The sequence below is a fragment of the Diospyros lotus genome, chromosome 8, assembly GCF_014633365.1.
Source record: "Diospyros lotus cultivar Yz01 chromosome 8, ASM1463336v1, whole genome shotgun sequence".
NCBI lineage: Eukaryota > Viridiplantae > Streptophyta > Magnoliopsida > Ericales > Ebenaceae > Diospyros > Diospyros lotus.
The window spans coordinates 11,625,750-11,653,149 of NC_068345.1; the positions used below are offsets into that span (position 1 = coordinate 11,625,750).

The 27,400-nt window shown below is 37.2% G+C and overlaps 2 protein-coding genes across 7 annotated transcripts in view; one reads left to right on the top strand and one right to left on the bottom strand.

Moving 5' to 3' along the window:
- The window catches only part of LOC127808948 (uncharacterized), a 144,605-nt gene extending 130,293 nt beyond the window's left edge, over positions 1 to 14,312 (top strand). For all 6 annotated transcript variants that reach the window (XM_052347697.1, XM_052347698.1, XM_052347693.1 and 3 more), the window contains 3 exons: positions 11,552 to 11,673; positions 12,141 to 12,312; positions 13,938 to 14,312. In XM_052347697.1, coding sequence (XP_052203657.1) covers positions 11,552 to 11,673; positions 12,141 to 12,312; positions 13,938 to 14,000 — 357 coding nt within the window. In that variant the 3' untranslated portion in view covers positions 14,001 to 14,312. The remainder of the gene's footprint in view (positions 1 to 11,551; positions 11,674 to 12,140; positions 12,313 to 13,937) is intronic.
- LOC127808947 (uncharacterized) lies at positions 433 to 2,793 on the bottom strand. The gene has a single exon (XM_052347692.1). The coding sequence runs from the start codon at positions 2,760 to 2,762 to the stop codon at positions 1,167 to 1,169; it is 1,596 nt and encodes a 531-aa protein (XP_052203652.1). The 5' UTR covers positions 2,763 to 2,793; the 3' UTR covers positions 433 to 1,166.
- Positions 14,313 to 27,400: the final 13,088 nt, after the last annotated feature.

A 27,400-nucleotide genomic window follows, 5' to 3' on the forward strand; every position in this document is an offset into this window, starting at 1 on the left:
CTGGCTGCTGTAAATGGGTGTTTCACTCCGATAAAATGCCCATACTTGCTAAGCCTATCCACCACCACTAGAATGGAGTCCATCCCCCCAGATTTTGGCAGTCCCTCTATGAAGTCCATTGACAAATCCTCCCAAATTTGATGGGGAATAAGGAGCGGTTGAAGTAGGCCCCCCGGTGAGAGAGCCATGTACTTGTGCTGCTGGCATATGGGACATTGGTGGACATACTGATGGATATCCTTTTTCATTCCTATCCAATACACATTAGCAGCCAGCCTTTTGTAAGTTCGCAAGAAACCCGAGTGGCCTCCAAGCTGTCCATCGTGACCCTCCTTCATCACTTAAGGAATCAAAGCTGAACCAGGGGGAAGTAGCAATCTGCCCTTGAATAATAACTGTCCATGCACCAAGGAATAGCCTGGCCTGCTTGAAGGTTCAGCTTGCAGCTCCCTGATGATCTGTTGGAAATGGCTGTTTTCGGCCACTTCTTCTTTGAGTTGATCTAATTGCAGCACCCGAGGAGCTGTAAGAGCCATGAGTGTAACTGGAAATGAAAACCGGGAGAGCGCATCAGCAGCGCGGTTCTCTAAGCCAGGCCGGTATTGTATCTCAAAGTTGTAGCCCATTAACTTCATCACCCATTTTTGACATTCCGGACTTACCAATCGTTGCTCCATCAAGAACCTTAAACTTTTCTGATCTGTTCGGATTGTGAACTTCCTCCCCAATAAATAGTGTCGCCATTTTCGTACCGCAAATACAATAGCCATCAACTCCCTCTCATAGACCGATTTATTCCGACCGTTGGGGTTTAAAGCATGACTAAAGAAAGCAAGTGGCCTATGTTCCTGCATCAATACAACCCCGAGTCCATACCTTGAGGCATCAGTCTCCACTATAAATTCCTTCAAAAAATCTGGTAGGGCGAGCACCGGTAAGGCTGTCATGGCTGACTTTAAAGACTGAAAAGCTTGCTCCGAACTCTCATCCCAAAAGAAGTTATCTTTTCGAAGTCGTTCCGTTAACGGCCAAGCTAATTTTCCATAATTTCGTACAAACCGGCGATAATACCCTGTGAGTCCCAAGAAACCACGGAGTTCTCGCTGCGAACATGGGCTAGGCCAATCCATAACCGCCTGAATTTTTGAATTGTCCACAGCAACCCCCTATTGCGAAATAATGTGGCCTAAGTAGTCAATCTCCATCTGCCCGAACCTGCATATTTTTGCATTGGCAAACAACTTGTTTTCAGCTAATATTCCCAATACACAACGCAAATGATCCTGATGTTCCCGCATCGTTCTGCTGTACACCAAAATGTCGTCAAAAAACACAAGAACAAACTGTCTCAATTGCTCCCTAAAAATCTCGTTCATTAAAAACTGAAATGTAGCGGGTGCATTTGTGAGTCCAAACGGCATCACCATAAACTCATAATGGCCCTTATGAGTCCGAAAAGCAGTTTTCGGAATGTCCTTGGGTGCGATACGTATTTGATGGTAACCCGATTTTAAATCCAATTTAGAAAAAACTGCAGCTCCATTCAGCTCATCTAGGAGTTCTTCAATAACCGGAATTGGAAATTTATCAGGAATAGTTACCTTGTTTAGAGCTCGGTAGTCCACGCAAAACCTCCACCCCCCGTCCTTCTTCTTAACTAGCAATACGGGACTAGAAAAAGGGCTGATGCTTGGCCGAATGATACCTGCAGCCATCATCTCTCTAACAAGTTTTTCAATCTCAATCTTCAAGAGATGCGGGTATCGGTAAGGTCTCACACTGACTGGGGGTACCCCAGGCTGCAACGTGATGGTATGATCCCGCCTTCGGTGCGGGGGCAGCCCACGTGGCTCTTCAAAGACTGCCTCGAAGTCAGACAACACCTCCTGCAAGCTGTCAGGGATGTCAACTTCCACTGCTTCAGCCGTTAAACAGCCCAACTCCAATAATACCCCTTCCCCACCCTTCCGGAATGCCTTCATCATGGACTTCATGGTCACTAGAGTTTTACTAAGGCTAGGATCCCCATGTAAGGTAATGGCCGTGTCTCCCACCTTGAACCTCATGATCAGGGAACCCCAATCCACTTGTGTCTCTCCCAATGTGGCCAACCACTTCATCCCAAGAATGACATTAGAGCTGCCCAACTCCAAAGGGAGGAAGTCTTCCACAATCTTCACATTCTGTAACAACAAGGGGACCCTCTTGCATACTCCCGCCCCCTGTATTGCCATTCCCGAGCCCATTATCACCCCATATCCTCGAGTAGGCATCCTTACGAGTCCTAATTTTTGCACCAAGTCAGCTACTATGAAATTGTGGGAAGCCCCGTTATCAATCAGGACAATCACTTCTTGGCCTTCTATTGTTCCTTTAATCTTCATCGTTTGAGGAGGAGTTAGCCCCACCACAGAGTTTAGTGATAACTCCACCATCTCCCCTTCCTTGACAGTGTCTTCCCACTCCCCGGAAGCCTCCATTGCCTCATCTGGTTTAGTCCCTTCTTCTTCTCCCCTCTCTTCCTCATAAATAACCATCACTTGCAGCTCCTTGTTCTTACACCTATGCCCAATTGAATACTTCTCGTCACAACGAAAACATAATCCCTTCGCCCGCTTGGCTTGTAGCTCATTCTCTCTCAATCGCTTAAATGGTGGTGTGGACTGCTTTCCGCTGACCAGCGATCTTGGAGAATTAGAAGAGCTAGCTGTGACTATCCTAGGAGGATTAGCGGCTTGGAACCCCGGATTTCGCTGCACCATAGGAGACAAAGCTGGGTGTGGGGTTACCTTACTTGGGCCGTAGCCAAAACGATTCCCTTGTAGCACCTAATTCCGGTCCTCAATCCGCTGAGCCATTTCCATGATATTCTCAAGGCCCAAGGGCCTCAACACCCTGATTTCCGCCCTGATCTCCGGTTTGAGCCCATTAACAAAGTGTCCCTCCAAAACCGCTTCGGGCATCTCTTCAATGGGTGATGCTAGAGTCTCAAAGTAAATTATATAGTCTCGGACCGTTCCCCACTGTCGAAGGGCCATGAACCTCTCCTCCACGGTCCCTTCTTGGGTGGACCTGAATCGGTTCCTCAGCAGCCCTTTAAGCTCCTCCCAATTTCTGATTCGCCGCCTCCTTTGCTCCCATTGAAACCAGGACAGAGCCCCTCCTTCAAAGCATAAGGCTGCCGACTCCAACTTCTCCGCCTCGGTCAGCTGGTTTATTGTGAAATAGCGCTCAGCCCTGAAGACCCAGCCATCTGGATCATCTCCCTCGAAGATGGGCATCTCCAGGCGCCTCCCACGGTACTCTTGCCTTCCGACTCCATCAACTCAGTCGCCCCCTTCGCCACTTCTCCCTCCAACCGCTGGCGTCCCCTCCTTCGACAAGGACGATCCCGCAGGTTGGTCTTCCCCATCTCGCTTCCCCTTCCTTTCCCTCTCCTGCTCATCCCATCGCGCCATTAATAGGTTGAATCGGTCCATCATCCCCGCCATGCTCTTTTCAATATTTTGCACCCTCATGACCTCTGCCTTCACCGATTCTATATTATCTTGTAAACCCACCATACGCCCCTCTAGCTCACCCACTCTTTCCGAGACAGTCATCCCCATGGATCGATTGCTCTGATACCAAAATGATAGAATCCCCACTCAATCTGCAGCTTCCCTCTCCAAATCAGTAGATAACAAACTGATTTACAGTGCTCAACTCTAGTAAACTAATCAAAGAGAAGAATAACAGAAAAAAATGAAGAACAAGGCCAATTCGAGAGGGCCTCCTCTCCCAGAATCTTCTTCAAAAATCCTCCACACCTCTCTCTTCTTTCCACTCTCTCTTATAGAGATTCCCCCCAACGGTTACAGCCACGTGAGGTTGTTATTCCTAACCGTCTATGACAATTTTACCCCTGTATCATTTTCCTCAATTACCCTCTTGCTTCCTTTCTTACCCCTACGCTGATATGTGTGATGTATCGGTGCTCTATCATACATTTCCTCAGCTAATTCAACCACCTAACTAACATACCTAACCCTTTTTAGTTTGCCCCCAATGGCTCATACAAGATAAATGCCAATCAATTACAATTATAACCCTAAGGTTGTGACAATCCCTTCCCCTTCAAACAATTCTTGTCCCCAAGAATTGACAACTGCTAACCCTGTTCTTCAGCCAATTTCAACCTTAACAATCTGGTTTGTTCTTCTCTTTCTCCTTGCCTTCTTTGTCCTTTGAAGCTTTAGCCCGTTTTCTCTTAGCTTTGTTGCTTTTGTTTTTCTTGTAAAAATAAAATGTAGACTCCAAGGATCGCCATGTCAAGGCTCCCTTCTCCAATGTCCCATTTCTCAAACCAAATGGCAGCAACCTCCTTTTCCACAATATCAAAATTCACGAACCAAATGGTAGCACCCTTCTCTTCCTTTATCTTTCAAATTTGGTCTACATCAGGTGACATGACAGCAATACTGTCATATTGCCCAAGGTCAAAATTACTCAAAACAACATGGAGATTTTCTTTTGCTAGAATTATCTTAACCTGTGACTCCTCAGTCTTTTCCAAAACCAAAGGCAAATAAACCATACATCTGCTTCCTTAGAACCATTCATGCCCTTAGCCTCCAGTTTTTGTCTTTGGTCTGAATCCTCATCAGTTGCCTGTCCACCCTCAACAACTTCAGTATCAGCTTCCTTGGAGCTAATGTAAAGTTGTTCCGATCCAAATCGTTCCATTAAAACTCCTTTAGCTACATGTGGTCCGTTACAAACTTGTGAGCTACTTTTATGATAATTTTTCAGTTGCTGTCCATGTTTGTTAGATATGAATAGCAATGGCACCAACACCAAGAGGGGGTGAATTGGGTTGTTTTTAAAAATTATGATTAATCTTGAAAATCCTTTTGATGAAAAATGAGATTTTAATGAAAGTGAAGATTAATGAAATGCTTGGAACAATAAATGAAACAAAGAGCACAAGCAAATAAGAGAAACACCGATATATAGTGGTTTGGCTTAAACCAAGCTTAATTCACTAGTTTAGCTCCTCACTAAGGATTTTTCAATCAATCCACTAAAAACCTCATATCTCTCCGGATAGGCCTTCTAGCAACAAGCTAGGAAATTACAACCTCTTGCTTAGACAAACAAGCCCTCTAGCACCAAGCTAGGTGTTTCAACCCCTTGCTTCAACAAGCAAGTCCTCTAGCACAACAAGTTAGGAAAATCAAGAATAATAAAAAATGAGAGGATCTAAGAGTAGACACTCTTAGTTACAAGATCTCTCAATAGAAATACAAGGCTTGAACAAAATAATACAAATGATAATCAAAGCCTTTAGAGAGAAAAATGAAGCACAAATGAAACAATTAAGCTCTTGAAAGAATGAACACTTGTAAGCTTGAAATCAATCATCTTGGTTGTTTTGAATTACCCATTTGATCTCTATTTATAGAGCATCTCGAGCCCATTCAAAAATATAGCCGTTAGAGACTTAAAACAGTGGAGAATCTAGCCGTTGGAAGCTGTCTGGGACATAAACTGTCAACATTTGATGAAGAATTGTCGACAGTATTGAAGAACTGTCGACATTTTTTATGCAGGAACTGTCGACATTTAGATACAGAGAGCAATGTTTGAAACTGTCGACAGTTTCTATTTAACTGTCGACATCTTGAAACAAACTATTGACAGTTTGCCAAGATAAAAATTCACTGCTTTGATGATACAATCCACAACATATTTATATTTCTTTAGTTTAAGTAAATGTCCTCATTTTATTTATATTTTACCTTCCATTTACTTTAATACATAAATGTAAATAAGAAAGTACCCCCATTTGTATTCAATAAAAATATCTAAAAAATCAAAATCCATAACAATAAGAAAATAGAATTTGGGTTTTAGTACAAACTTAGGATTTTGCGATTTTACCACCTTCAAGATATGCACTTTCTATTTCTTGAAAAATTTATTAAAAATCATTTTAACACCAATGAATGTTAGCTATTGAAATACCGGGAAATAGTTTTTCAAAATGAAAACATTTTCATATATGTCTCCTTATAATGTACTAATCTTCCAAACTTAGAAAAAATTATAGATCATTCGGTTTTCATTTCACATAGGTACTTGAAATTGATTTTTGTTGAAAACCATAAACTTGACTCAATACTTGGGGATCAAAACCAAATGATATTTTTCATCATCAAAACTAATCACAAGTGTAAAACATCAATATTTTCTGTAAATGGCTTCCAGCGCCAATTCATGCAGCCCTGCCTTCTCCACCGCTTGTTCCACTGTAGTAGGACAGCATATTTGCACATTAAGCCTTGGTGCATCGTCAAAACCATTAGTGAATTTCGACACAAAGTAAGACTCATTTAAGGTTGCATTGGAGTTGAGCATTAGCACTGTCCATTCCTCAAACTTGACTTTGTAATCTGTTACAGAGCTTTCTTGTTTTAGGTTATTGAGTTTTTCACTGTATCTCTCATTTCTGACCTAGTTTAATTTTACTCCACCAGCTGTCTGCCAACTAGAAGCATTAGGTATGCTTCCATTGCTTGCTTGAACTGGCCCTACTGTGGATCTAGAGCTTTCCTTTATCTCTGAAAGCTAACTCCATGGACGAGTAATGTCAAGATCTCCACCTGTCACCAGTTCTAACCTCTTCCTCTGAATAATCAAATCCCAATACTCCTCAGAAAGTAACTCAGTTGGAAGGCAAATCTAAAATCATTTGGCTACCATGATCATAATCTCATCCAACTATCTGTTGATTTTAGCACATGTTTCTTCAAATCTTGTGTCCATGGCTTGCTTCTGAAACTACTTTCAGTGCATAACTTCCCTTCCCAAATTTGATCAAATTTATACTGCCTTCAAGTTGACATATTATCAGCTTCACCGAAATTTTATCCGAAATTGCCTCACAGCAATTGCCCAGGACAGATAGTCGAGAATTCCACTTCAGTAACCCCCTTCCTGAATTGTCCAGATCCAAGTCAGTGGCCAAGGATAGCTTGGCTCTGAATTCGCACCAATATCACTGTTGTTCTGACTCGCCTACTACATCGAGTCGCATGCGCCCTCTTGTTCGCCTCCAAGATCTATTCTTGGACCTTGTCTAATGCCAAGAACACTACTAGGCTCGCTCGTCTCACCGTGCTGGACCCAATTGTGATTGCCCAGTTCTTTGGTCAACGGAATCCGGCCGGAATTCCCTAGGTCTACCTTGTTTTCTCACTACGGTAAGAATCGCCCTCCACAATTCTAACTAGAGTCTTGCGGAATTTAGGCTGGGTTCTGATAGCTTCAAACTCAATCTTAAGAGTCCTTGGAAGCACCTTCAAAACGCCTGGCCAAGTTGTTTTCCAAAGTCGAACAGGAAATTTTGGTTGGCTGCTCCACTTCGTCTTTAAGACTCGAACCAAGAATTGCTTGCTTGCTCGAGTTTGTCGGAATCACCACGATTCACCAACCAATCTTTTAGTTGTTAGTACTTCTCTAGCCTATCTTGTTGCCGAGATCGCTGGAGAACTTCCAGTTACCCAGTCGATGACCCCGTACGCTTCCGATTCTTGAATCGATAAACCCACTGGCCACCTCTGATCCCTACGATGTTGGAGCCCAGCTTCTAAGGTCCCCTCAAAAACCAAAATTGGTTCTTGTAACCTAGTCTGCCTCAGCGGCCTCAAGTTCCGTCCGACTTTCCTTATCATTCGCTCCACTGCGACTTCAAATCCAAGCCGTCATTCGCAGAACTAGCTTCATCTTTCAATTCAGACCGAAAATCTTTGTAGTCACAACCTTCCATTTTGTGTTGCGGATTCCAGATCGCCCCAAGACTGCGTCCACTTCTTACCCAATCGTCGACCAGTGGTCGAAAGTTGGAATTTGCCTGATGCGTTGTTGCATAGAATGCAAGAATCACTGCCAAGAATTACACCAAGGAATTCAAGATCATCAACCTGCTTCAACGTCGTGCCACTCACCCAATCACCGTCCAATGTCTGCAAGTCTCTAACTCTAATGAAATTAATTGTTCCGAAGTCACCGACTTGTTGCTTCTTGAATTCTCTCCAATAACTCGGTTAATTCCACCCTCAAACTCAGATTGCTTCACTAGCTTCGCGTCCATTCGTAAGCTTTAATCAAGAACTCCTCTTGCACCTGCACCAGCTTCGCGTCCGTCATATTGCCTCGTCTTGGTTCATGCCTTACTCACATCCGTCGACCCAGATCACCTGCTTTCTTCCGTCCGTTCTACCTCCTGTAATCGGGTCGGACTTACTTGCTAGTAAATTTCGATGTCACGCCCCAAACTGAACCCGTTGAAATTTGGGTCCGCTATTGGATTCTTTTTCGCCAAAATCGTTGGAATCACTAATGGAACTAGTTGGATCCACAGCCAAGAACGTTGGCTCTAATACCACTTGACAAGACCCCAGGGTGTCCTAGGGTTTGAATTGGAATTTAGAAGAAGAAGAAGAATAGAATTAGAGGGAGAGACAGAACAGATTAAGGGAAAAAGAGAAAACGAAAGAGAGAGAGAGGGGATTGAAAGAAAAGGACTTGTCATTATTCTCTAATGATCCTTCCTTACTGCTATGTAGGTCTTTATATAAAGCCTCTAGTACACTTCCTCAGCTAATTCAACCACCTAACTAACATGCCTAATCGCTTAACCCTTTTTAGTTAGCCCCCAATGGCTCATTCAAGATAAATGCCAAACAATTACAATTATAACCCTAGGGTCGTGACAGTGTCCTAACAGATTCAAGCTTCGGTCGAATTCCATGGAGACAGAGGACAGTAAACATTTGATCACGCTATTGCTATTGTTTCTTGATATCTGGATCAAATGGCATCAACTCGTTAAAATCGATAATAGAAGCTTGGACCTTACCCAAATGCGTGGTCGTATCCAAATCAGTCTGTCGTAGATTGAACAAAGCACCAATCACATCATAAATACCAGTGATGTCACTCGTATACAACTCATGAGCTCGACTCCATAGAGCACCACACTCGCGAAGAGTTTGAAATATAGGCATCAAAGTCAGTGCAATAGTTTGCCATAGCAAACTGAGTAACTGTGCATCCACCTGTCGCCAAAGAAATTGATTTCCCGGGGGAATAGATGAGATGGTCGTCAATAAATGAGCCTCAAGGCCATGTCCAAGGAACCAAATTTCAACCACAGATGACCAAGCCGAATAATTTTGGCCATTCAATTTCTCCTTAATAATAATTGGTGTGCCCGAAAAATGAGGAATAGTCACAGTTGTGGACGTGGTGGAAAGGCTTGTGGATGTAGATGAAGACATGATACAGATAGAACAACCTGTTGTTCTAGCTGACTAGGTCTGGATCTAGAGTGGTGGGTCAGATCTGAAGTCAATAGATCTGAAGTAGATTGGATGGGTACAGCAGATTGGAACCAGATCTACTGTCTGATTTGAAGCTGATTTGAACCAAGAAGAATACCGAAAGGAGCGCACAAAGCTGAGAGTCGCCGAAACTTGAACAAGAGCGGATAGCACGGCCAGATCTGGGCACGAACGGTGGCAGGATCTGGGCGGCCATGCGATCTAAGAGACGGCCGCAATCTAGGTGGGCAGATTTGGGCGGCCTAGATCTGGGCGGATCTGGACGGCAACGGCGGCTGTGGTAGTAGCGGTTGGCGGCCGCAATGGCATCAGTCGGCGGCGGCGACAGCTAGGTCTGTGGTTGGGTTAGGGTTTGTAACTCTAATACCATGTTATGTGAATAAAAATAATGTGTATATTCAACTAAAAGTGTACAATACAAGAGTATATATATACATACAAGTATTTAAAATTAATTACACTAATACTCCGTATTTATCTTATTTAACTAGCTGTTGTGAAATTTCTGATATTGTGAGAATCACTTTTGTGAAAAACACTTTTGTAAGATCACTTTGAAAAAAAAAAAAAAAAAAAAAGAAAGAACAGTCAGTGTTTGGTCAAATCATCATGGTATTGTTATATGCATTTGGCCAATGATAAACCAAAAAAAAAGGTGGTTTTAACAATCAAATTACCAGAAAGGTCATTGATAATGTTTTTTTGTTTGTTAGATGTGATTCTATAGTTTAGCTCATTTTTACAATTAAAAGTAGTATCTAATCATAAAATTTTACAAAAATCAATACTTATTTTTTATTTGTCATCAAAAAGTAGAAATGTAGCAAAAACATTCAAATTACAATATAAATTGATGACCTTTTGGGGGAAATGTATTAAGCTGTAGAGGATTATGACAAAATCATGAATCGGACAAACTCAGAGTACTCTTCTGCTGGGCTAACAATAATTATAATAGAACTCAGCATCAGTTTGTAAGTATACTTAACTCTCTATCATAACAAGCTTAATTTTGAAGTCCCTTTATTAAGAAATACAGCAACTGTAAGTCTCTCCTCAAAATTCAGTAGTTCAAATTTGTTTACATATGGTCAGAGACCCTATTTAGTGCAACTGTAAGCCTCTCCCCCATCAAGAAATAAGCTAATTGTCAGCCGCCAGTTCCATCCTAGCTTAGGGAAGGGATGTTGCTCAAACCAGTAGATCTTGATTGATTCTATCAGATGCTGGTTTCCCTGTAGTGAGAGGGTAACCTCCTCTGTGCTACAGTATTCTGTATAATGGGACTTACTCTTTCTAGAAAGAGCTCCTCTTCTTAATTAAGTCAGGACAAGTCCAATTTTATTGTTGGCTACCCAGGTTACCTCCTTAAGGGGAGAAAATGTGCCCCTTTTTTAAATTTCAACCGACTACTGAAGCCTATTTCTTAGGATTGGTGTGACTGTTATTTAGTTTTGACATATATGATTTGGCTATAACTTTCCATATCAGCTAAAGAAATTATAAGGAAGTTATAATTTTTCACACAGAACACTAGCCAGAAGATTCCAGAAAGGGCAAAGTTGTAACTTCTTTCATGAATTCAGAAAGAATTTTAGCCTCTTGCTGATGTGAGTTATAGCTCTTGATGACCTACTGAGAGCCATATAATTGGAAGTTTCCAGAAATTAGGGTGCTAAAAGTGATACAATATTCATATGCCAGAGAACATGTTAGCTTTGGCAATTTTCAGAAGGTTTTACATTGGATTTGGGTGGTTGTGGGGGGTGAGATTTGCTGAACGAAGTGAGGTAGTTTGCATAATTATCTTCCCATCAAAGAACTTATGTGTTGATTGGAGAAAGCGTGTCTTGGTTCTCGGTTCAATGTTTATTATTCTGTAATTGTATTTTGAGGTTTGGCTTCTAATTTATAAATTGAAAGTACAGCATGTTAATCTTGGTGTTTGTGGTTGTGCATGAAATAACTTTTTGTATGGTGTTTGTGGTTGTGCATGAAATAACTTTTTGTATGCAAAAATTCTAAACCTATTGAATTTATGTAAGCATCATCTCGAAATCCACACTCTTCAATAGCTCAGGTGTTTTTTTCAAGAAATGAGTACATCTTCATATCTTTTGGTAATAAAGCCTGTGGTCTTATTCATATCTTGCTCTTTGTTCCAGTGGGTGGTGACTAACCTCCGACAAAGCAGCACCTCTGGCTCATCACCATCATGTTTTTCATGGATGTTTGACCTCCATGGAATTGCTGAGATGTATCATTCCTATGAAGAAACAAATTTATGGTATGCACAACTTCTAATTCAAGAATATTGGTCATATATATGGATGGATCCCAACAAGAAACTACATAAAAAGGACTGGTTATGGAGAGAACTGTTTTTTATCCATTCTCTTATCAAACTTTTGCAGTATGGTAAAATAATAAAAAATTAATTGTTATTCGATCTGATAAGTTTTACATTGATTGTTGGCTACCTAATGCAACCCTCCTTTATTCAAGCTTGGGACTAGCTATAAATAGGAATCTACAGGCGGAGTCAATTAAGAACTATTCAGAATTTTTTTTTTTTTTCTTTTTTTTTTTTTTTTTTTTTGGGGGGGGGGTGTTATCTTGAAGCCAAACTTTGCTAAATTTTGTAGAATCCTGATCCTTGGGGCTTACTTGTAGCTTCTGTTTGGTATATTGAGCATCTTATACTCAAGGGTCTGACATATTGAGTTTGATTATTGCTTCTTCCAATACACCTAGGAAAATAGTGGAAGATGTGCCTCGAGGCGTGCATGTAAATTTTTTGAAAGCAGAAAGGAGCTTGCATAGGTGGGCCCTTGAAGATCTCCAGAGGATTCATTCTGCTGAGGAGGTAGCCGTTGATGGGGGAGGTGGAGTTGAAATGCATGTTCTTGAAGATGCCGGCCACTGGGTATGTTTTGACCTTCTCTCCCTTGTATTTGTTTCTCTTAATTATTCCTCCGTGTTAAAACTGTGCAGCCATTACATGTTAATTTCTCTGTTGTCTGATGAAGCTTGAAGTACATATGTGGAGTTAGAACTCGTATTATATGCTAGCTGGTTAGCTCCATAGGAAATTGAATCTGCTCACTATTTCAGCAGCTTTAGGGATGTCAAATCTGAGTCCATCCTATTGACCAAGTCTTGATTGGTTTTGTGTCATGATGACAGAATAGAGGATAACTAGGTGGAGCTTAATACGCACAAGTCTAGCCAAATGAAAAAAAAAAAGGCTCTTAAGAGTCATTAGGCTTTCAGTTAAAATGGAGGTTTCCAGATGAAGGCTTGTTAATCATATAGGTATTTCATAATTCAGTGCATCTCCGGTATTCAATTGCTGCCATCGTTGTGATATGGGTATTATTCTATATCAAAGCATCAGTAAAATTGTTAAACAAATAGGTAGAAGTTTACCTTTATAGCTTTGATAAAGAATTTTGTGGTGGCTCCAAACTATCTACTTTTTCTTGGTCAACCTTTTTCTTACCTAAAATATAGAAAATCATAATTCCTATGAATCTAGTGTTGGACTCTGAACACAGAACGTGAGGATGCTTATAAAATAATAACAATAATAGATCTATCATAACTTTTTCTTCCACTGCCGCTTCTTGTTTTTATTCTCTTCTTGTCATTTTCTGTTCCCTCCTGTCAAAGCGAAGAAGACTTCCTAACCAGACACAAGTATTTGAGTCCTTGTTTGCATCTTTAAAAGCATATCATGGGCATCCACTCTTTCTAGGTATGATGCCTGCGTTCATTCTGGATTGCCTTTTTCTCATGTCTTCTTTGGGTTATCCTCGGCTGTTTCCACTGATTACATTCTTCCTGGTAGTTCTCTTGGCGACCCACCATTATGCAAATGCAGCATATTTAGCTGTCTTCTATCAAATATTCAGCAAAGCCTATGCTCTATCAATGACTTATCCATCTCAACCTAAAGTTTTGCAGGGCAATTATATCTCTCTCCTTTTTATAGGGACTATAACCTATTTGGTAAACAGTTGGAAATTCAGGTGTCCGTTAACAAAAAGTTCCCTGATTTAGTTTTCTCTTATTCAACAAACATAAATATGACCAATAGTGTGTCACAACAAATACAAGGAATTGCGTCCTTTTGTCACTTGAAACCATGTATGGTTCCAGTTCCCTCTCACCTTTCTTTTGGTGGGATGCATACTTCATATTTTTGGTACTCACACTCTCAAGAAACAGAATTCAAAGCATCAATTCCCGTTCAATGGTTCCAATTCTTTTTCTTTTTTTTTTTCATTACTGTTGTGGATAATGCATTAGATTAACTCCAAAGTAATGACATTATCAAAAACAATGCCCCACTTTCTGAAGTTTAACAGAAAAAAGACAGAAATAGGTATCAAGAAAAGAAAAACCTGTCTTTATCTCTCTATTTTCTTAGAAGATACAATTGCAGCCTTGCAGGGTCTTTCTCTGGTTCGTTCTCATTTCTCCATATTAATTAGTAGGTGTCGAATGATGCACTTGATTCCCCTAATTCTTCATGCTACCTTCTTGCAGGTGCATGCTGATAACCCTGATGGTCTCTTCAGGATTCTTTCTTTCTCATTCCAAGGAGTATAGCTTGAGAACTTTTGCATGATCTTCCAGCTTAGAGGAAGCATTTGATTTATCGAATATTATTACTAGTTGCCGCTCATGGTTTTGGTCTTCCTTCACATTTTTATGGAGGATTTTTTTTTTTTTTCCTTTTTATATTGCATTTCAGATTTTTGTTTTCGGTCCTCTGTATTGCTATATATGTAACAACATATACCACTATCTATTGGGTCCATAATAAGAATGCATGGCACAGGTGAGGGTGGAGCTAAAAGAATGTAGAGTTAAATGTGTAAAGATGGTATTTTTAGAGTGCTATTTTGGAATATTCAAGTATCTCCAACTACACTCCTTATTTCACTCTATATTATATTATAAATAATTTACTCTATGTTTTTGTTTTATCTTTAAAACTGTACTTGCTCCAACTAAGCTCTCTATTTCACTCTTTATTTTATTTATTTATTAATAAATTTTTATTCTAATTTATTTTACTTAACTTATAATTTTTACTACTATAAAATTTTAATATTTATTTTCTAATAGCTCAAATCAATTCAAATTAAATACAAAAATAGTACACTAATAGCCCAGCTATGCTAAATTAATACTCAAATATAATTTAAATTAAACACAAAAACAATACACCAATAGCCCAAGTATGTTAAAAAAACACAAACCTAACTAAAATCAGAAAATTCAATTGAAACACAACCATCCAATCGTCATTATGATTGATTAGAAACCTTATTTTTATCCAATCTTTGCTAACTAACGAGATTTATCCAACAATCATAATAAAAATTAAAAAATGCAATTACAGAAATTAAAGGCATATTGTGTATTTGTATTTTCTCCCGCCTTGGGCGATAGTGATGCTTTGTCTTTTCCGATCATGGGCAATGGCAATGCTTTGTCTTATTCGACCATGGGCAATGGCAACTCGTAGTTCTTCTCTGGACGTGGGAAATAGTGATGCCTTTGTTTGACGGCAACTTGGTTGCAACGTGCTTCAACGATGATGGCGATTCCTCTTCTTTGATGGAGCTTCGAGATTCTACGATGATAATGGTGATGCCTCTCCTCTAGCGGTGACCATTGTGGGAAGGGATGGTGAAGGATGTTGTGGATGCTGGGCTACCCTAAAAAGGTGAGGATTTCCCTATTCACTATTTTGATGGCGAGCAAGAAGTAGTGTGTACCGAGCGGCATTGAAGCAAGTCTCGATCATCGCACTTCTAAAAATTTGGCTTGGTGAGGGAAATGGCAACTGGTTTGAGACAACCTTAGTAACTGATTTCATTGATGGATATTGGCGTTGGGAAACTAAATATTTGAAGTGATAGCACAATGTTTCAAAACATTAGAAGCAGTACTAGGTTTCCAAACACGATGAGGTGTTTCCATAAAAAAAAAAAATGTATTTTAATTTTTTTTAAAATAAATGTTATTACTTTATAAAATATAAAAAGTTAGAATATATTTAGTTAAAAATTAAAAAAATATTTTTCACAATTGAATGGATCCTAAAATTTTGGGATGTCGTTAGGTAAAAGTGAAAGCTCGCATCATGGGTCAATGTTTTGGGGGCTTTAAACTTGGTTTTAGTTCATTATTAATCATATTTTGGAGGCCTTAGAAGCCCATGATGTGATTTTGTGAGTTTTTATGTTAAATTGAGGGATTAAGCAATTGGTAATTATCTTGAAAATATAATCTGAAAATAAAAACATTTCAATTAGTTAGCAATTATTTTTTTTAAAAAAAAAAGATTATCTATTTGGGTTTACTTGTCATATGAAAAACTTAAAAAAAAATGAATTAGTTGGTAATTATGTTAAAAATATTTTAACTGTTAGAACAAAATTGCAGATTAATCTACAAAAATAAACCCAAAATAAAAACAACATTAATCTACTTGCAGATTACAAAAGCGATCATTTTACCCATGTGTTTAAACTCTTTTTTCTATCTTTCCCTTTTCTCTCATTCAATATCTTTTTTCCTCCTTTTCTTGGCAATAATGAACCCCACATCTTTCTCTTTCTCATCTCTTAGTCACTAGATCACCAACGTGTTGAGAAATTGTGATGGCAACACCCATCATAGCAAAGATCGTGATGGTAAACTCCATTGACTATCGAAGTAACATTTTCCTAAATATCTTTCTCTTTACATCATTTTTACTGTGTATTTTTTTATTTTTTTTTAATTTCGATAAAACAACACGCAGAGATCCTTCACTAACAATAAGTTTATCTCCCTCTCGCTTTTGGGTTTCATTCATAGAAAAACCCTGCCTTTGAATGAAACTTAGATTTGATCTAGGTTTTGGTAAGATATGTAAGACCTAAACGAAACCCAAAATAGATTTGATTTAAGTTTGAAGGTAGATATGATCTAGGTTTTATCGCCATTATGTTCTTTGTCTTATATGTTGATGATATATTAATTATGGGTAATATTGTAGACATGATGTTGTCTACGAAAGCCTAGTTATCTAATATGTTCTCAATGAAAGATTTGGAAGATGCTAACCTATATTTTGGGGATTCAGATTTATAGAGATAGATCTAGGAAATTGATAGATCTCTCCCAAAACTTGTACATTGAGAAAATGCTAAAGAGATTTAGCATGTTGAATTCCAAAATAGGTCTTCTACCTATCAGACCTAGGATTCATCTCTCTAAAGGTATATCCTCGAACGCTACTGAAGAGAGAAATTGTATAAGTAAGGTGCTTTATGCTTCAACAGTTGGGAATCTTATGAATGCGATGATATGTACGAGACCTGATATCGCCTATATGGTAAATGTTACCAATAGATATTAGTCAAATCCCGTTGAGCGTCATTGGATCGTAGTTAAACATATCTTGAAATACTTGAGAAGAACTAAAGATACATTGCTGGTATATGGAGATAGTGATATCCATATTGATGGGTACATGGATTCAAACTTTCAGTCTAATGTTGATGATCATAAATCGACATCAAGATTCATTTTTCTCTATAATGGTGGAAAAGTGAGTTGGAAGTGTTCCAAGCATGAAATCACTACAGCTTCCACTATTGAAGCCGAATATGTGGGAGCATGTGATGATACTAATGAAGTTGTTTGGATAAAGAAATTTGTTTCTAAGTTGGAAGTGGTTCCATCATTCAATCATTGATATATCTTTATATTGTGATAATAATGGAGCTATTGCACAAGCTGAGAAACCGCGGTCTCATCAAAACTCCAAACAAATTGAACTTTAGTTGAAAATAATTTCAGCAAATAATGTAACTGATCCATTTACCAAACCTTTGACTCAGTCACGACTTGATTGTCATCTTAAAAATATAGGTACTCAATACCTACCAACGATGATGCATTAGTGTGGTATTTTACATATGATGTAAATTAGTATCAGTGTAAGTTAGAGATTGTAGTGATGTGCCCTAATATTAGATTTAGATGATGTCTAGCGGGCGTGAGAATATATTTGATGTATTTTTGAATATATTAATAAAGATAAGATTTTCATCATTTATTACTCTTTCGTTTTTCGTATGAATGAGTCTCCAGATTTCTTGTTTGAGATTCTTATTCCTAACGTGTTAAGAATGTGTGACAAAATTATCTGGTAACAAGATTTCTTAAATGTTCTTGGTCCTTGGATTATTTAGATGGAGACTCTGACTAATCGATTACGATCTAGCACGTAGTTTAGTACCTTGATTAGCATGAGATACTAATGGTTAAGGTGGTGAGTCACATACTGCATAGAATACGATGCTTATAATAAACTCGTGAGTGGTTTAGGGAACAACGCATTGAACGTGACACTATTGACTAATCATATGACATAGTGGATAACGATCTTGTCATCAAGTTGGGATTATGTTAACTGATCCTTTGACTTAAAACGACACAGTTGTCTTATGTATTGGTGTGCGAGATTTGTTAATATGTTGCACCATCCAATTGCAATGTGAAGACGTTCATTTATGTGGTCTCATTTTACTGGTGCATGGAAGTAAGTGTTCACAGATAGGATTTGTCACCCTTATTAAGTTAAGGGGAACGTCCTATGTGGTCTACCATTAGTGTAACGGGAAAGTCTTTGGCTAAGATAGTATGATTAATTAGGAAAGAGTTTCTTAAGGTGTTATATAGTCACACTAAAGAGATTGGATTCATAGTTACTGAGTTTGTGATTTTATCATGCAATAACTCTTGCTCGATCGAGACGTTGGGTGATGAAATGATTGTATTACACGATAATCGTCAATTGTAATAGGCTCACTTGATGTTAGATTTCATTACCTTCTATATTGTTCAGGGCCGTTGCTAAGTGCTACCCAAGGCCTTTCAGAACATCTCGAGAACATGGAGAGATTCTTAAGATAGGTTGAAGTGTTCGACCGATGTCTAAAAGGTCTAACTTTATCTGATTGCTATTAGGTGGTGAACCTAAAAAATCACACATCGTATAGTGTAGCGTCTGGCATCAAAACTATACACCTGTTGTGTTCTCAATATTATTAATAGTTAATGATGGGTCTTAATATATCATTAAGAGTTCATGACGTGGTTAATGAACTAGTTGCAACTATATGTTGGACCATGCAACATGCAGGTCGAAACTGTCGACTACCTCTATAAACGATTAACTATTTTTCCCTATTGCTAAGCGAAACGGGCGACAGTTTAAGGAGGTTTTCGACCATTTTTCCAAGGAGTTGGAAAACAGGCGACAACTTGATTGAAACAATCGGATCGTTTTTTCTGCCTCTACTCAGTTTAGTGGCTTACACGTGTCATCTTCAAGGCTATTTGGGGAGGCACGTGGAGGTCTTTTTTGGAACCCATTTAAGGCAAAAGAACGAGGTTTTGGAGGAAATGAATTGAGAGGAAAAATTGTAGAGCGTGTGTCTTCTTTCTCTGGCTTGTTATGTTCTTCTTCTTCTTTACTTCTTCTCGTTATTTGTTGTGTTGCTACGAGTAGCTCAATCGTTGAGCTAGGAGATTCCAAATAGTCTGAAAAAGACTAATAGGTGCAAGTGACTCACAAGTTGATACCAGAAGGCTTCCTAAGTATGGATAGACTAGACCCTCCACAGTTTGAGGAGGATTCGGTCCCAGTATAGAAATAATTTCTACACCCACCTAACATTAGGTTTTCAAGTACGCTGTTTGTTGTATTACATATGATGTAATATCGCATTGCTTAAATACATAAACTGCATATAGTTGGTGTAGGCTTCCATAGTGCATATGTCTGATGAGAAAATTTTAATTTTCACGCATTACCATATTAACTTTTCCAACAATTAACATGCAATCCGTATGTGAAAGAGCATATAGAAGTGTCCACCCATGAGGGGGGTGAATTGGATGTACTAAACTTTTTGTTATTTTTGAAAATTATGTGATAAAACTATTTCAAAGATATTATTTTAATTTCAATGATAGAAGCAGATGCAATGAAAAATTATTTTCAAAGATCAATGTTTATGATTTCAACTTTCAGATTTTATGAGAAAACATTTGTGCTAAGAATATAAAAATTGAAACAATTGTTTTTGAATCCAAAATGTCAAATTTGAGTTATGTATAAATGAAGTATGGCAAGCATAAATCAAAATTAATAAAACACAAAAAACAACCACAAGATATAACATTTATAGTGGTTTGACCAACAAGTCTATTCCACTACCTTCGCTCCTCACTAAGGATTTCAAAACACATCACTAAATCATTAGCTTTTAGGGATCAACTATAACCCATATACAGTTTTTCCAGACTCAACTGAAGCCTCCACTTTTCGTGGGATAAGTAGAAACCCCAATTCTTTTAAAGGATAAACTAAAACTTCAACTTTTCAAGGATAAGTTGGAATCTAAACTTTTCAAGACTAAGTTGGAACCTCTACTTAGGTTCAGTAGTAACCTCTATTTTTAAGGACAAAGCAACAACCATACATACCTTTTACGAGTTAAGGAAGAATCCTTATAATCATTTGTTGTAGGAAGAATAGAAAGTAAGGTCACAACAAGGATAACCCTCAAATGATAAGAAACAAAGCACTTGAGGTTATATATAAGAGAAGTGAAAAGAATATGAATGGCTAAGCACTCCACTCTCTTGAGGTTTGCAAGTCTTGAAGAATGTTCGTGCAGAATAGCCAGCAAGATGCTTGAGCTAAAAGAGAAAAGTAAACTTTAGGAACATTGCTCTCAAATGGCTATAGATGCATCACGATTGGCTTATAATGGTTGGGAATCAAAAGCATTATCTCATGTAGCACTTAGCCTTTATAGAAGCTTTAAGGCTTGAATTTGAATACCTATTACATACTCAACAGCTTTTTTGATTTGACTGATAATCAGTCCAATTAGTAAGACAAAATACGCATATGTTAAAGAAGAAAGCATTTTGTACAACATATAAGCATATTTTTCATTTCACACAAAGAGACAGCCATCAAACCATATAAAATAAAGAATTAAATCTCAAACTATAAAAATTTTCCTTTTTGGGCTCTTTGTGTAACGGCTAGATAATGGCTATATTTTTCAAATTTGTTACACAGATACTTGAGTGAAAAATAGATATAATTGATTGAATTTGGCACATAATCAAGTTAACAAAATAGCCAATCAATTTTTCATAAGCTTCACTTGACTAGGTGAGTACTCAGTCGATTACACTTTAGACTACAGAGAACTATTCGTTATCTATGCTAAATCACTCAATTGCATAAAGCTACATTCTCGATTAGATGTAAACACTACTCAAACGCCTGTTAACCTTCAATCAATTTCTAATATGCTTTAGAAAGAACACCCGACTAAGTAATTTTTGGTATTCGATTTTTCATGTTATCACTCGAGTATGTGATTCTTAGCAGTCGATTTGATAAACAAGAGGCAAAAACTTGCTCTATGTTCTGTTTAAGTATTCGACTGGCACATAACCTACTCAATTACTGTCTAAATTCAAAAGCTTGAAATCCTACAAGCATTCTATCACTCAATTGAATAAAGTTTTAAATCAATTTGAGATTTAAACATAAGGGCTTGATATTTTAGCACATTTTCTTCACTCAATTGGTGAGTAGTTCACTTGATTGATTATGCAAGCATAGAGGCGTAATATTTTGGTACTTTGTTTCCAATCGATTGGTAAATATATTTCACTCAATTTTTTTATTCAAATACTTGAAAGTATTTTAAACACTCGATTGGATGATTTGCATAGTTGTTTGAGGTTAACAAATTGAGACTCGATTGAGCCTTACCAAGCTTGTTTTAAATACTTGATTGGGTAAGCCCATATTTGTTCTACTCGATACTTGTCATGAGTTTACTCAAGTGGTCGATAGAAAGATGGTTAAAAATAACCTTACTTATTTGTTTCACTCAAATCCTAATTAATCTCCCATTTGAGTAGTTATGATTTCAAGGTTCACTTGAATTATGCATAAGGGTTTACTCAAATATTTGATACAGAATTAAAATTTTGCATTAATATTCTATTTTCAATATCATCATCAAAATATTATTAGCATGTGAACTCAACAGTATGAGAGTAATAAAGATGAGATATGAAGAATCATTAAAAGAAACATCGAAGAAAAGTGAAACCCAAATGCTAAAATCGAAGGAGTTCAAGTCTAAGCATAGCAAGCAATGTCCTAAGTGAAAGAAAGAACATAATGGAAAAGAATTCTAAGAAAGACACTCAAGATGTTATGAATATGGTGAGGGTGGACACCTAGCTCTAGATTGGAGGGTCAAAGGGATTGAAGGGCAATATTCCAAAGATATTATTTGTTATACTTGTGATCAACTTGGACATATCTATGAGAAATTAGTCAAAAATGAGGAAGATATATAGACAAATAGAAGACATCCTGGACGACTATTTGCTCTAGAAAAGTTGAAGGCAGAAGACAATATAGCCTAATTTAGAAGTTGAGGTATTTCCCTCAATTTTCAAAGTAGTTCTTATTTCAATAAATCTTATAGCACCTTTGTTAGTATTAATAAAAACCATTTTGTGATTTGTAACTAAAAACAAACTACACTATTAAGGTGAAATAAGATAAATTCCTATTTATCGTTGATAATAGAAACTAAAACACATCCTCAAAGAAGATTAAATGACCTAAGAAAATGAACCTCCTAATAGATAAGAAAGGATTGAGGGTTGCCTCCGAGGCATAAGTCAAGTAGCGGGCAATTGATACGCTAAGGTTAATACTAATAGGTCACGAGTTCTATGCTTGGCCTAAACAAGGGTCAAAGACCTACCTGCGATTTACCTCATATGCCGAAATCAAGGGCACGAGTGGTGCGGGACTGCACAAGGGTAGTAATCCCAAGGATTGAGGGTTGATTCACAAGGTTGACTTGAGTTGCAAGTTAGAGGAGATGGTGGCTAATGATGAAGGCGGTAGTGATAATGGTAGCAAGAGAGAAAGAAAGAGAGAAAATAGGGTTATGGCTCGAGTAGAGTTGGAAAATGGGCAAGATGGGCTAGCCCGGCCCGCCTCTTGCTTGGGGCAAGTTAGGCCGGGTAATGGGAAATGAGGGCCTGACATGGCCCTATGGCCCTTAATAAATGGGCCAAGGCAAGCCAGGCCGGGCCATTTTGGTGGGTCACCCCCATTGTTTGTGGCTCAGGTCGCAGACCACAAAGCACTGGCCCGACACAACCCTACATTCTTGGGGCGGGCCGGCCTGACCCGTTTGCTACAATACCAAGCCGAGTTGGGCTGGGAGGTGGGCCACCCAACCGAGCCCATGGGCTGCCCGGCCCATTTTCCAACTCTAGGTTCAAGAGAGGCAAGGGTGTCCCCACATTTAAATCCCAACTTGTTTGAGTCAAGTCGGGTGACTGGACCTGGGTTGCCTAGATCTAGCTGATTCTATTATAACATATTCTATTTTATAAAATAAGGGTCTCCTCACCCTTATCTTATATTATGTTATAAAAATGTTTTATAACATAATTTATTTTAATAATGATACAAATGAAATTTTTTAATAGTTAAATCTATTTAATAAGAAACTAATTATATATATAGATACATATATAGAAAATTTTAAGTAATTAATAGATAATGTACAAAAATAGTTTAAATAATTATAGATTTATAAAATAAAATTTTAAGACTTATTTATGTTCTTTTACCAATTGAAAAATTTATCCGTTAATACAATATGATTTTGATCACTAAACTTATATTTTTATCAATGAAAAACTATATCGTTATTAAAAAACTTACTTTTAGCAGATTATGTTTTCTATTGGTATATTTCTTATCTATACTAATGGAAATATTTTTTTGATAGTAAAGTATGGTTCCTCAACACTTTAAATCTATACTTTTACTTGTAGGCTTGATTTTAATGATATTTTGATTATGAGTATTTTAATACAAAACTTTAATAAGTGTTGATGACATTGAAATAAGTAATTTGAACTTCAAGGCTTAAGTCATTTTGAGCAATTCTTGGAAAAGTTGTGATCTTATGTTTTAAATCAATTAAATCTTGAGAATTCTAAAATATGATTAAAGTTTTACAAGAGAAAGCAAGTAGCCCAAAATAAAAAATAAAAAAAAAAAAGTCATTTAAACACTAAATTCAGTGGCAAAACTATTAACTTATTTTTTAAGAGTATCAATTGGTTCTTTAAACTTAACATAAACTATCGACATCCTTTTCAAGACTATCGACTACTTCCAAAATCAAGTTGATCGATTTTAGTACTTACTATCTAAATTAAGATTTCATGATTAAACAGTTGACTGTTTTTTAAATTTAGAAGCCTATCTCTTTCTGCATTAAAATCAAAAACATTATAAATTTAATCTCTTTCTGCTGATTGATTCTTTTCTATTCTTGTTTGCCAATGGCTAAAAATTTAGAGGAGACGATCAAAGCTATAAATACAAGCCAATTTGATGTTCAAATGCATTCCGAGAAGAGAGAGAAGAAAGAGATTGATCTTACAAAGTTTCTAAATTTACTGTTGCATTGAATACTTACTGATTTATCTTTTAAATTCTATTAAGGCTTAATCATTTATTGTAAACTTTATTTCAGTCTTGTAAGCAAAAGATCAGATTTTTTTTTCTTGTAATTTGTATTTATTATTTTCCTAGCGGGTTGTGCTAGAGAGCTAGCTTCAAACCTAGTTGGTTGTATTGGATAGTGGATTGCTACTTGAAATTTATTTTTAGTGGATTTGAAAATCTTTAACTAGGTGCTAGACTAGTGGAGGTGGGCTACAAAAGGTCAAACCATTATCAATATTTTGTGTCCTTTACATTTTCAATCTCTCTCAAACATTGCATAGCAATCTCATTGCAAAACTCTTTTATATAAAATCATTTCTTATTTATTATTTTAAAAATATATTTTTTAAATCATCCAAAATTTATTCACCCAATCAACCCCCTATTGGGTGTGTGGTTCCATATATATATATATATACATATATATCAAAGTTTACCTAACAATATAAACAAAAATTCTTATTGTTACTAAAAGAAATTGTGTTTTTTATTTGTATATCTTTAATCTATACCAACGAAATAAAAAATCCATTAGAAAAACCAATTTATTGTTAGAATGCACCAATTCTTAGTGTATCATGCAAAGAAGCCACAATGATTTTCACTTGGTATAGACAACCATATGCAAAATAAAGGCATCAAAATGAAAAATCGAAGTAATTGTTACCTTACTCCATTAAGATGCTGTCAGTTGCGTCTATGATGGACTTGAACCGAAACTCTTTCCGAACATGAACACACTCCCATGAATAGCCTCATTTCCAAGCTTGTCCTCTTTGATGCCTATTTCTTGGCTAACCAAGTCGACCCTCACAACTGTAAGGGACCAAGTTGGTTTACACCTAGGTGGCAATAAAACCGTTCGCCTCACCCACATGCTAGACAAGTGAGGGCGCAGGTGACCCCAACTTGGCTCTCTCCTCAAATGCAAACCTTGGTTGTCTCACAACTTTTGGATCAACATAGAAATGCGAGCAATAGAAGAAGAAAATGTGATGGAGTTAAGGAAAAAGATAATTAGTAGAAGAGAGGGCCAAGCTTTTGCTTCTTCTTTTCTAAAAATGGACAAAGAAGGAGATGGTCGAGGCGTGACATGCAAGCTACCCCCTTCCTCTCCTTTTTTGATATTTCTCCTCTCTCTTCATTAATTGCGCCTGAGAGCACATCATGGCATTCGACAAAGCATTTAATGCTCTGTTGATTGAAACGGGAAAAAAAAGCACGTGAGATCAAATCTCACTCAGTGAAACTATGGACCGGGCGATAATTTTATAACCAACCTATCAACCATTTAAGAACACTATCTACCATTTCATGCATTTCTTTCCAAGTTTCACCCAATTGTATTGAGGTCCGCCATTAACTATTAATGGACCTTTCATTAACTTTTAATGGAACCAAGACCTCCCATTAACTCTTAACAATTTATTGATCCATTTGTTAACTCTTTAACAATACATCCATCATCATCATTTACTCTTAATGATGATTGAAAACACACGACAACAAGAAATCACTAATCCAATTCCTTACCCAATTTGTGTGTAACCTTCTATGTTCACCACCACGTAGCAATTAGGACACATCAAACTTTTTAACGCTAACTGAATACTTCGGTCTACTATGAGAAACTCTTCATTTCCTCACAACACCCTAAAAGGCCTTGAATGACCTCTAGCATAATATCAAGACGATCCTAATGGCAATAAAGTCAATACTTTAAGTAAACTTATTAGGGCTTTCGATTACCGTGCACAATAATCCTTTCACTGAATAATATCCTGATCGAATGAGGGCCATGGATTGATTAAAGTCATAGGACTCAATAACTATGCCAAGATCCAATACGATGTGATCAAAATGACACATCAAGACACCTTCTAACATTAAAAACTCATTTATGATCATGTGCACCCTGGCCAGCAATTTTCCAAGCACAACCAACTGAGACCTCATAGGATGTTCACCTCATCTCGAAGGTTAATAGATCCCATCAGTAAGCATCTGCCTCCATACACCACTGTATAGAAACCACACAGAAAGTATTCTCACCTCTTACACCTGATGATTCTGCTCAACAAAAAATCTCAGACACCAATGCACAAGACAACTTTGTCCCCTCTAGTCTGAGAACTAGATACACAATCAAAAACTAATAACAGATCATTAATCATCTTAATCATATGATCTATTACAAGTGTCACATTCAATAGATTTTTAACCAAAATTCACTCACATGTTTACTATCTACATCTCATGCAATATGGCATGTGATTCACCATCTTTTATTATTAGTTTCTCATATTAATTAAAGGCTACTGAGAAATTAAAGGCCCATGTGTTAATCCATAATTGATTAATCATAATCCCTATCTGAGAAATTGTAGTACTAGGAATACCTTTAAGAAATCATGTTTTGTAGATTCTTGTCACATATTCTTAACAATTTAAGAGTATAGTCATTAGGAAATCTAGGAAGTCATTCATACATAGCTAGAGAGCAATGAATAAAGAAATGACCATTCTATTAATTACAATAATATCATGCATGTATCCCTATTACATACTGGATGTCATCTAAATCCAACATTAGGGTATACATCACTAACATTTATACCAATGAACTTTTTGTTCGTTAGTATGTCATTTATTTTTTATTTTTTTTGTATTGTACATGTCACGACATTTAATATAGTGACAGGAAATAAATAAATATGATGTAAGAACAGTAATAATTATGATGAATAAAACATGCATAATGATAGGAGTAAGCAAGTAGAACTAACATTCTATTGTTAGCTTTGTATAAACTATGTCACCTCACACTAAGATGAGAGTGAATTGGGTGTTATAAAAATTGAGTTAAGATTTACAAATTTTTTCTTGAAAATAGGTTTGTGCAATAAAACAATAAATATGAAACAATGTTTGCAAAACTTGAAAAATCTAAAGCAATAATGAAATCAACACAAGTGATTTATAGTGATTTAACTCAACTGGTCTACTCTACTATCTTAGCTCCTCACCATGGATTTTCAAATTCACTAAAACCTCCTATTTAAACTCAAGTAGGCCCTTTGACAATCAGCTAAACAATATACAACCTTTTACTTCCACCAACAGTCACTCTAACCCCAATACTAGGAACTACAAATCCTTTTACAAAAAATCGATAGGTCCTCTAACTTATAAGCTAGGCAATACAATAGTAGGTTACAATCGAAATGGATCTAAAAGATAACTCTCTTAGTTCCAATGAAGCTCAATAATACAAATTCAAAGGGCTATCAAGAATTACAATGATACAACTTGCCTTTGAATACAAAAAGAAAATGAAAGTTTAGAACAC

Excerpts from the sequence above, each read along its gene's own strand:
- LOC127808947 (XM_052347692.1), bottom strand. The coding sequence starts at position 2,762 with ATGGTGCAGCGAAATCCGGGGTTCCAAGCCGCTAATCCTCCTAGGATA.